This window comes from Centropristis striata, chromosome 17 (genome assembly GCF_030273125.1).
Source record: "Centropristis striata isolate RG_2023a ecotype Rhode Island chromosome 17, C.striata_1.0, whole genome shotgun sequence".
NCBI classification, from domain to species: Eukaryota; Metazoa; Chordata; class Actinopteri; order Perciformes; family Serranidae; genus Centropristis; species Centropristis striata.
In genome coordinates, this window is record NC_081533.1 from 22,221,068 (window position 1) to 22,233,211 (window position 12,144).

General features: G+C 38.0%; 1 protein-coding gene across 2 annotated transcripts in view; it reads left to right on the plus strand.

Annotated features, from left to right (window-relative positions):
- LOC131989117 (protein phosphatase 3 catalytic subunit alpha) overlaps positions 1-3,771 on the plus strand; it is a 74,643-nt gene extending 70,872 nt beyond the window's left edge. For both annotated transcript variants that reach the window (XM_059354290.1, XM_059354291.1), the window contains one exon: positions 1,990-3,771. In XM_059354290.1, the coding sequence (XP_059210273.1) occupies positions 1,990-2,192 (203 nt within the window). In that variant the 3' untranslated portion in view covers positions 2,193-3,771. The remainder of the gene's footprint in view (positions 1-1,989) is intronic.
- The last annotated feature ends 8,373 nt before the right edge of the window (positions 3,772-12,144 follow it).

Consider the following 12,144-nt stretch of genomic DNA (forward strand, 5'->3'; position numbering starts at 1 on the left):
CATTATTTCAATATGAAGTCCCTATTTTGAGTTTTTTTATTATTCTCAGTTACTTTTTTTTTTTTAGAGAGTGAGTCATTAATTTCCGAAACAGAGCTAAGTTTTTATCTTTTTTTCCCTTTTACTGGCAGAAATGGGTTTCCATAGAGTGAAACTCGATCAAGCTGAGTATTGGAGTAATATGTCAATACTTAGAAATATTGAATTGAATAAAACACAGTTGAGTTGACGATTATGACGCCCTTGTATCAGCTTGGTTTTATTCATCTCAGTGGTATTTTCATTAACCAGCTGCTAGTTTTTCTTCTAATTCCATTATTCAGTTTGATTGAATCTTGTTTTAATTAACTCCAGTCTAAACCACATTGTGACCTCCACCCCTCATAACCTCCAGTGAACCCTTAATTGCTGCATGCTCCAAGCAGACTAAACAAGTCGTTAGCACCCCAAGTACCTCTGTAGTGTCTTTGTACGTGAGCTCAGTCTCGACGTGGTTCTATTTTGTGGAAGTGAATGTCTCAGTGGGCTCCACTCTAGTGTTTTTTTCCCCTCCCCTCGTTCTTTTTTTGTCTCTTTGATCATTCTCCTTCTTCCCTTTTGTTGTTTTTAATCTGTGACGTGACGGGGTGGTCTGGATGTTTGGGGTCCTCAGGTGTTCTGGAATGTGCCAGAGTCAAGATATTCATTAATATTCGCCATATTTTAGTCCATAAATAATGTTTAAGACTTACAAAATAGCAGGACAAGATGGCCATTAGAAATATGGTCATATATTGTAGAAGTCTTATTATAGATATAGATTAAAGCATGGATTGACGGCACAGTGAAAACCTGTTGACCCTGATTCCAGGAGTACCCTTTATAGATTTAGAAGGATTATTGATCCTTTTGTCTGTGCAGTTATATCATTTTGAAACTCTGAAAAATGGTGTTAATGTGTTGTCATTTCATAAAAATGAGCTATTGCCTTTTATAGTTGTTCATCTGTTATACTTAAAATTTTAAATGGTGTATATGTAAATATGCTGTACGATATATGCTGTTGTTCATAAAAAAAAAAAATGACATATTCAAACAATTATATCCACCGTCGAGGATTTAGTTCATCTTTATGAAAAGTACAGATTTGTGTCACATCATACCGTATGTCCACTTGAAGGAGTAGGTAGATATTTTGGGAAATATGTGTATTGATTTCCTTTCATAGAGTCTGTTTAGAAGGGGAGACACAGGAAGCATAGGAAGTGGCAGTCATCCAAATGCAGATTCTGAAGAAAGCAGTGAAATTCACCAAGCTGTGTGCACCTCCCGATAATGTTAAAACCCAGATTTTAAGGCATTTCTGGCATATCTGGAACTTCCACAGTAGATGCAAGGCATTAATAGTGGAAATAGTGGAAATCAACATTGCAAAGGTGTGTAGGTAAGCCCCTCTTCCTTGCCCAAGGAGTATTTCCATTGGCTTTTAAGGCAAATAGGCACAAGCTGCAAGCAGATGTATTCACGTAAGCAACTGAACACAGCTTAAGAGGAGCTAATAGGCAGATTTTGTAAGCCACACAAGCTTGTTCCTTGTTTCCAATATATATGCTGCAAATTCTTCTCATCCAACTTAACCCAAGAAAGCAAATAAGCATATTTTCCAAAATGACAAACTATTCCTTTGAAGTAAGGTCTTTAGGGATCAACATGATGCAGTTATGATTAGTGTTAACAAGACCTTCAATGACTCATTTTCATGCATAATGTACAGTTTAATTAGCCAGCAGCTCCACAGATGGCGTCTGTATGTTGTCATTTCTCAGTTAAACAAGTTTTTTTTGTTACAACAATTCCATGAACCACAACCAAACCAAACATAAGCCAAATCTGGTGATGTGTGGGTGAATGTGAGCAAGTGTGATCCCATCCTTAGAATCATTGAATCTCTCCCGCTCTGAAACCACTCCTGATTTCCCTCCCATTTTCCTTTTTCTTGCATCTCAACAGCCATCAAAGGCTTCTCGCCCCAGCACAAGATCACCAGCTTCGAGGAGGCCAAGGGCCTGGATCGCATCAACGAGAGGATGCCGCCGCGGCGAGACGCCTTGCCCTCCGACGCCAGCCTCAACTCCCTCAACAAGGCCCTGTCCTCGGAGACCAACGGCACGGACGCCAAGGGAAGCACCAGCAGCGGCAGCAACATCCAGTGAAGGCCAGCAGCAGGCGCCACCTTTGGCCGACGGGGCTGCCCCGCCCCCAGCCTCATCACGGCCCGCCACCGCAGAAAAGGGGCAAAGGGTGAAGGAGTGGAAAGGAGAGGGAGTGTTGGATTGTGGAGGGGGGAGGCATCTATGGCTCACACTGGGGGGACATCTCACTTTCTAGTCTTTGGATATGCCTTCAAAATATTAGTTCATAGTCAAATCTGCTAAGTTATTGCCGGGTCACATTTCTAAACAGACGGGCTTTTATTGTGCTTGATTGCCCACCACACCACAGTATGTCAGAGAGAGAGAAAGAGAGGGACGGAGAGATCTTAAAGGTGAATTATTTTCTTTTATTTCTTGAAAGACCCTTGCTCATTTACACCGAAACGGAAAGTCGTGTAACTTCTTACTAACTATTGTACGTTTACAAAAATACAGCACTAAAAAAGGACAGAACATGAGATAATGTTTTTAACATATAAGGGTGTACAAACTAAATAAGGACTATTTATTGATAACTTTTTTTTTTGCTACTCTTATAAAATAGCTCTGAAATTAATTAGGCAGTCTTAAAAAGAATGTTGCAATGTTGTCGAAATGCCAAATAATGGAACGTTTTATGGTTTTGTACATATTATGCTTACCTCAGGTTCTTTTGGTGTGTGCTTTGACCTGATTTTTCTGTATAATGGCTAAATAACTCGGTAATGAATACCTATTTTCTTGAGTTTCATAACTGGAATTTACATTTACCTATCTATCATTTGCAAATATGTTTATTTTTTGTCTCTTTTGGAAGGGTGGGGGCGGGGGGTAGATTTATTGTGGCTTGCTGGAATTGAGTGTTAATTTTTCTCTTTTTAAGTATTGCGAACAAAGTAAAAATAGAGAACCTATATTGTGTAAAAAAAGAATACAATAAACTTAAAGTGTCTGCCTATGCATGTTTTATAAAAATCAAACAAAGGAAATAGAAAATCTGAATACCTTGGCTGTGGAGGCCTGTTTTGAAATATATTGCGCTTTGTGAACATATACTGGAAACGTATACCTGCATACTTTCAATTAACACCATGATGCTCTATGCCTTCAACTTCTTTTGTAATTGAAGCATTTAATTATCTAAGATGGATGAGAAATCATATTTTTAACCTGCGCTTGTAAGTGCACACAGTCCAATTAAGCATGTTTGACAATTCTTGTGAGGTGTGTGGTTACATGTGTAACTCAAAAATGCATGATTAGCTGTTTGTGTCATATAACAGGTAAATCGGTTTTGTTCTGTTTTGTAAATGTGCCACAGAAAGTGTAATTTGATTATTATTACTATTATTATTTGGAACTCTGCTTTGTATATCAGTTACAGGTTTGATACTGCTCAATACTTTAAGATGAAACAAAAAAAATAACTTCGATCTTTTTTAAGAACTGCTTAAGTGCCCAAGTAATTCACTACACGACATGAAGCCTTGCTTTTGTAATTTAACTTCAAAACTGTTGGCAGATGAGGCATGCACTTGCAACTATGAAAAGTATTTTATATAACTGTTCAATAAAAATGTGCATGAATTTCAACTTGAAATGAACCCGCTTCTCCTGTATGTGTGCGTGTGTGTGTGTGTGTGTGTGCGCGTGTGTGTGACTCGGGCTGTCCTACAGTTCTCCGCCAATTTAATATGCAACCATGTAAAATAAAATAAAATACATAATGCACATAGTCCTTCGGGCATTTTTTTACATGACAAGTGTATGAAGCTGTATTATGAATGAATGAAGTATCTTTATTTCAAACAAGCTTAAAAACAAAAAAAAAACGAACAAAAAAAGTAACGGAAATGTCTGTCTCAATAAAAACATTCTCCAGGCTCTTAAACTTAAAAACATCATGACGAAAAGGAGTAGAAGATGTAAAACCTTATCTATTTCTACCTCTTTTGTTATTTATATATATATATATGTATATATAAATATTAAATTGTCTATACAATATAGCAACTATCCCATTGTTATTTACAACCCAATATATTACAAACAGCTAACCCAATTTTAAACATAACCCAATAAATTATAAACATCTATCCTAAAAAATAAAGTTTGACTTGACTAGTTTTATATACAACCCACTATGACATAAACAGCTATATCATTTTTATGTACAACCCAATACAGTATACATCCTCATCTATATACATCTTTAGAAAAGGTTTTTTGTACATTTTTTAAAAGTAGATTATGTTTGTACTTTGTATTAGCTCCCACTCCAAACCATTTCCACAGATTATACAGGTGGATCTCAATTAATTAGAATATCATAGAAAGTTTATCAAAAAGTGGAAATAACACATTAAATAGATCCATTACACACAGAATGAAACATTTCAGGTCTTAATTCATTTAATTTCTTCTAATTATAATGATTATGACTTACATTTAATGAAGACCTAAAATTCAGTGTATCAAAAAATTTGAATATTACAAAAGACCAATTTTAAAAAGTATGTTTAATATTGAAATGTTGGCCTCTTACAATACGTCCATCTATATGCACTCAATACTTTGTTTGGGCTATTTGATTTGAACTACTGGAAAATACTTTCCTTGATATTCTAATGTATTGAGATGCACCTGTAGACTGGGGAGGGGCAGACGGTGCTCCCATGTTTGAGAAATAAGATGCAAAAGTGCACCCCTTTTTCGATAAAAAATGATAAAGTGCCCTCTAGGGTGGCCTCCTAAAACCTAAACTCGAAACTTGAGTGGAGAAAACATGATATGGTGCCCCGTTAAATGGAAAAATTGTGATGAAGTGCCATCTAGGGTGCCAGTAAATAGAGAAAACATGATGAAGTGTCCTCTAGGGGCACTTCTACTGGAAACACAAGAAGACATGATTCAGTGCCATATTTAGTCTAATACATGCTAAAAGAAATTCTTCAATACTGAATGCTGGTGCCATTTTTTGTTTTTGCACCCCTGCCCCTCAGACAGAATGTGTCACTGGAGCTACATGATGGTTTGTGTTCTTAAACAGGATTACAAGAAACACACTTGCTGTCAAACCTGTGAGTAAACCACAGACACTAACAACAGAGTCACAATATATATTTTTTTTTATAACTTTATTTTAGGCATTTTTATTTATACAGAAATGAGCATACATACATGCATATACAAACATACAAACTCAAAATATAATCCCATATTAGTACCCTCCCTTTCTCCCTCCCCTTATACCCTCCCATGGGACCAAGAGTACAAAAAAATTAAAAAATAAATAAAATAAAATAAAATGAAACACAAGATCCAGTTCTGCAGAGGTATACCAATGGGCTAGTCAGACAGATGACTAGAGAAAGAGCGCTTTGATAACATGATCTGTTAAAGATTCAACTTCTTCACATATTCAATGAAGGTAGACCACACTCTACTGAATGTGTCACAGGAACCTTTCAGTGTATGTCTGATCTTTTCTATCTGAAGTAAAGACAGCACCTCCTGAATCCATCTCCTGAAGGGTGGGCATTTATTAGATTTCCAATTCATTAAGATTACCCTACGTGCTATGAGACTACAGAATGCTACTGCTCTCTTTTGTGTATTTGTGGTATGCATGTCCAAGGGTGTGACTCCAAATATAGCAGTGAGTGGATTGGGTTTGAGGGATGTGTTGCATAAAGCTGAAAGACAGTCAAATATGGAGGACCAGAAATCAGCTAGGGAGGGACATGACCAGAACATGTGACCCAATGACACAGAGTTCCCACATCTGGGACAAATAGGGAGAATCAATGGATATATTTTCGCTAACCTGTCATTCGAGTAATGTACTCTGTGGAATACCTTAAATTGTATCAGTCCATGCCTTATACATATAGAGGAGGTGTGTATGCTGAAAATGCATTTGGCCCGGACATCATCCAGGATTACAATTTTCAGGTCCCTTTCCCAGGCTTCAGAGTCACAATATTTCATTCACAGCTCAGGGGTCAGGGAGAGGCACAGATGCATGAAAAGGGAGCTTAAAAATCAACTCACGTACTCTTTTCCACACGTAGCTAACACTGCTATGAGTTCAGCCTCTGTTAATGAGTCTTAGTGCTACAGTTCCTCTCAAGAATTTGGCATTGACCGACAAGTGTGTAGATGGGAAATTGCTTCTTGGCAGTTCGGCAACAAAGGTGTTTCCTCCTCATGAACTTTAGTGACTTATTTGATTAAATTATGAAGACTAAGCCAAGATTTCGCAAGCATAACTGTTTACACAGGAGACGAAATTCTGCAGGCTTCCTCTTTTAAATTTAGATTGAATGTGATATTCCTATGTGGCAAGGTTTTTCAGACTTTATTGGTTTAAATCTGCTAAAGTTTTTATTTCAGGGCTGCTCTGCCGCCAAGAAATGTTAAAATCAAAAACATCTAACTTTCAATATCAATCAAGCTATGAGAAACTTCAAATCTACTCTTTGGTCTCTTCAGTTGAAATCAAACACAATGCTCGAATGAAAGGAAGTAAACTCTGGCATCCTGTTTTTTTGTCCCTCCCGAAAAACAGGAGCTAGATTTTGTAGCCTCAGAGGGATAATCTAAAGACCAAATAAGACAAAGACGCTGTTCGGTGATAGAAAACCTCTTCTTGGTGTCATGACTTTGGTGTCCATACCTGTTTTTCAAAAGACACGCTAATCATATGAAATAAGACAGAAAACTATCAGGGAGTCAAATGATCCACTTAAGTCATGCAGTAAAAACTAGATTTAGTTTATATCAGTGCAACAGTCTGCAGTGTGACCCTGTTCATCTCCATGCTTTCTGAAGGCACCGTTACATAAACAATTAAGAATAGTAAAAACGTCATTGCTGGTATTTGAGCAGCTCCCTTGGGCTGTCACTTCTGGCTTCTTTGTAATCTGTTCCAATCATTATTTAACAAAACAAACAACCATTTTTTTTCTTCGTTTGTGCTTGTTGAGAAATGTATGTGATAGCTGGTATGATTGTGAAATATGTGACAGTGTGTGCATGTGATGTAGGTGCTTCCTGCTTCTGAATCATCTTTGTTTTTCAGTTCTTGGATACAACGGTGTTTATGTAAAGCTCGGTTGACATCCTTTACCTGAGTGAAAAAAACACAGATGAAATTGTTTTTGTACCAGTAAATCCCAGTCCACTCCCAACTGGTCAAGTGGTGTCAAAGCAGGAAAAAAAACAAGTGCAGGGAGTTGGCGATGCATTCAAACACATTACTCAAAACTGGTATTCCCATTAACTGGACATAGATTTTGCACCCACTGAATGCCCTGTGCTGGTCTCCATAGCCACCCACTTTTACGTCAGGAAGGGAAGCCAGTGTATTTCCTCCACTTCTTTATCTAAAGGAAGTGCCAAAATAAGCATCAGCAGCGGAGCGGCTGAGCACCTTTTCCACTGGCCACTCAGTAGGCGTCCGAGGAAGACGTTGGAGGGGTTTTACGGCCGCAGAATCACCATGAAAACCATCAGGGTTCTTGTTGTCCTCCTGCTAGCATCTGTCCATGTCTTCACACCAGGTAGGAGAACAGGTCAAACTGCATTTGGTTGTAATACATGCTGTAGGATGTAGATTTAGATTCAGAGCTGTCTTTAACCAAGACAAAATAGTTTCAGCCTGGCATTGTCTGTATGTGTAAAAATAGTTTTAATTGAATATCTTATATTGTCAAAAAAAAAATCCTCAATTATTGTTTCCTGTACAGCCGATTGACAATAAAACATACTTTTTGTGTGTGTAGCAGAAGTTGCTCTGATTGATAATGTTATAGGTTTTACTCATGTTTTACTCCCATGAAATTTAGTTTTGTTTTGGTATGTGCAAAGATAAAGATCACAGTGTTGTTCAAGACACTCTGACACTTTGAACGGTACCATAGAGACATCCATTCAAAGAGTGCATTTCCGATAATTCAGGCAGAGATAAGCTCTGTGTGTGTGTGTGTGTGTGTGTGTGTGTGTGTGTGTGTGTGTGTGTGTGTGTGCGTCTGTCCTTTGTACCAACAAGTAAGAAAAAAGTTGTTTATTTTTTGCTGTATTTCATCAAAGTGAAGGTTGATTACATATTTTTATAATGAGCATATGAAAACGAGGACAAATCAAAAACTCAGGAATGAAAGAACGCAAAAATGCCAAAGTGACATATGAGTGTCTCTTAGTTGAAGGAAAGGAAATATAGGGTGGCTCTTGATTTGTTTGTTTTCCTTTTGCGTAGCCAAAAGAGCTTAATCTGTTCTGCGCTGGGCAGATAGGTGATCTAGCAGCAGATAGCCAGTGGGAACCAAACTGCCCCCTCCCTCACAGAGACAACAGATCATTGTCCTGAGACTGAAAGGTCCCAACTGGCAACAAATCTACTTCCAGCGTTTAGCAGTAAACATCTGGAGGAAACACCCTCGCCCTGGCTACTGCTCAGCCGACTACTTTATGAGCTCTTTTTTCCACAGCACATAAAGAAAAGCAATGAGGAGGAAATAACCAAAGATTTCTCTGGAGATGAATCTTTCAACACTGACTTGCAATTGTCTTTCTTATGAAAACATGTGAATTCTAAGGGATCCTTAGATCCTAAGGGACTATAGGGATGACTTGAGGCTTTATTCAAAGGGCCTAAGATTTTAATTTACACTCAAAATACATGAGACCTGAGTTGACTTGAACTTGTTTCAATTGACTAATAGGACTTGTGTCTTATGCTTTGCTTCAATACTTCGCTATCAAATAACTTGAGACTTGACCCGTCTTGCTCCAAAATACCAGAGATATGACTTGGACTTGTCTGTAAGGTGTTATAGGACTTGTGACTAGATCTGACATACTGAGGACTTGGTTAGCAATGACATAGGTCTTCAGACTTTACTGGACACATGATCCAATACTTGAGGTTGGACTTGGATTTGTCTCGAATTAATCAAAGTACTTGAGACATGTCTTGAGCATTTACTCGAAGGACTTGTGGTTGATGCTTGCACCAAAAGGTTCAGACTTGAGTTAACTGAGCTTGTCTCCAATTACTTGTAACTGGCTTCATAATTGCTTGAAAACTTAACCATTATATTAAAGGTTTTGAGAATTGGCTCACAACTTTACTTGACTTGGATTTGTCTTCAGTCTCAAGTATTTGAGACTTGACTTGAGGCTTCCTCTTAAATATGTGAAACCTGACCTGGCCTTACTTGAACTTTTAGGTTGAAGGACTTGATTTGACTCTCCTCCAAAATACTTTAAACATTATTGAACTTGCCCACATAGTCTTAAAAACAGCTCTGGCAAGAAGAGCTGCTTTTTCCTTCTAATGAGACTCGTGAATCCAGACAGAGCTGCATGTGGCCGGTGCTTCAGCAGCTGCTCTGGTGAGAAAATGTTAAATGGGATCATAAATGACAGCAATGAAGACAGGATGCTTGGCTGCTTAGGTCAGGGGACAACAATAGTGTGTCTGGGACAGGATGCAGCTTCACACTGCTGCAGTGCTTTAAGCAGAGGATATCCACCTCAACACGCCATGACCTCCACTGTCTTGACTTTTCATCCCTAGTCTGACACTTGGAGCGAGGGCACGCCTTTGTCTCAGACGCTGCTCTTTAAAGTCGTGCCAAACAGGAATGTTGCAAATATGCAACTGTGAACCTAATATAGACTATCACTTGTACAAACTGATTGTCATGTTTGTTTGTTTTCATGATGGAAGCATTCTGAATTCTTAGATTGCACATTAGTTTTTATTATTGTGCTCTGACCCCGACAGTGAGGTTGTAAAGCACAAGAGCCAGCATGATGTTGCCCCTGTGACTGTGAGCACTACGCTGGATACTGATACCACTTGTCTGAAAAAAAAGTGCATAAATATTTGTGTTTGTGTTTTACAGTTTCGTCATCAGATGAATCAGTGTCAACAGCACCAAAAGCATGTAAGTATAACAATACAGCAATAGTGCTATACTGCTCTCAGGTGGAGATTAGGTTTTGAAGATAAACACAACTCTCACATGCATAAGTTAAGTACAGTAAAGGCTATAGTCAGTAGCCAGTTAGCTTAGCTTAGCACAAAGACTGTTAACATGGGGAAACACCTGACTAAGCTCTGTCTGAAGAACTCCTCTGTAAGTCCTGGGAGTTTCTACTGGTTGCAACTGAAGTTTATGGAGAAAACACATTTTAAAAAGTAAGCTACTGGTAGGCAGATTTTGTTATCTTCCGACAATGCTAGGCTAGCTGCTTCCCCCTTTTTCAGTCATTGGGTTAGCCGACTTCTGGCCATAGTCTGTATAAAAGAAGTGGACATTGTCACCAAGCATTGGTTTGTGGACTACTTTTTTGAGGCAGCAAGTAACACTGGCAGTGCAGCAGCAACCACAAAAACACCAGCCACAGCAGCACCAAAAGCAGCAACAACAGCAGCACCAATAGCAACAGCAGCACCAAAAGCAGCAGCAACAGCAGCAGCAGCACCAACAGCAGCAGCAACAGCAACACCAACACCAGCAGCAGCAGCAGCACCAACCGGAACAAACCCTGTATCTTCCATTTCTCCCCACAGTGCCACCAACAATCCTCTTGAGAGCAGTGAGTGTGCATATAAGTTAAGATAAATGCTTAAAATGCTCCTTGCAGAACTAGCTGGCCATGTTCCTCAATTTATTTTATTTTATTTTTCCCAGCATCACCTAAGAAGACAGAACCACCTGCAGATCACAAGAATACGACCAACACAGCTGTTATAGACAGTGAGAGCTTCTTACTTTCTTTTTTTTCCAACAACAACAACAAAATAATTCGATTTTTTTATACTTACATTACACTTTTTTTCTTTTGTCTTAGCTCCAGCAAACGCCACTGTGGGACCAAGATCTCATCAGAAACCTCAACTTCCTGACCCCGGCAAGACGAATGAGACTAGAGGTGTGAAAAATATAGATATAAGTAGTATATCAGACAGATGATTACAGTTTGGAAAACCTAACAAATTCAGTTATTTTCTGTCATGAGAGAAACATGGGACCAAACTGGATGTTATCTTTCTTGAAATAACAAGTGTATTTTAATCTATTTTGAATTTTGCTAGGATCTGATGACAGCACTGAGAAACCACTACCGGGCAAAGGTATGTCAAAATAAATTCAGTTTGGAAAACTTAACAAATTCAGTTATTTTCTGTCATGAGAGAAACATGGGACCAAACTGGATGTTATCTTTCTTGAAATAACAAGTGTATTTTAATCTATTTTGAATTTTGCTAGGAACCGATGACAGCACTGAGAAACCACTACCGGGCAAAGGTATGTCAAAATAAATTCTAATGAAATAAGATCGCTTCTTGTGTTTAAGATCATCTCAAAACCATGTTAAGTGATTAAAGATCTTATTTTTCACTCAACTGACAATATTGATTTTTATTTTCTTCAGGTGCAACTGACCCTACTACAGGTAGAGTACATCATCTGTACATGTTTGTTCTTGTCTTCTTATGTATAGTTAATGCACTAATCTATGGGGTGGATACAATTACTTAATCAGCTTCACACTTCTGTGAAAATCTATATTTCACAGTACATCATAAGTTAAAGCTGTTATTTGTTTTGTATTTTTGATAAATAAAACTATGTGGATATGAGATATATCGTAAAAAAAAAAAAAGAGATTTCCACTCTAGATTAATTTTGATGTGTTGATGTAATATTGATTTGCTTGTGATGTTTATATGGCTTAATTCAAGAATGTAATAAATTAATTTCAATATTATAGCACCACATGAAATTGTTATACCTCCAGTGAAGCCAAAACAAAATGATAAAGACCATAAAGACAAAGCTACTGGTAAGTTATACTGTTCTACCATCATGAAGCCATGGATTAATGAAATCATATCATAAACAATGTATCAAAGGGCAGGATTGTAATCAAAATATATTGTTTTGAAGGTCCTGAC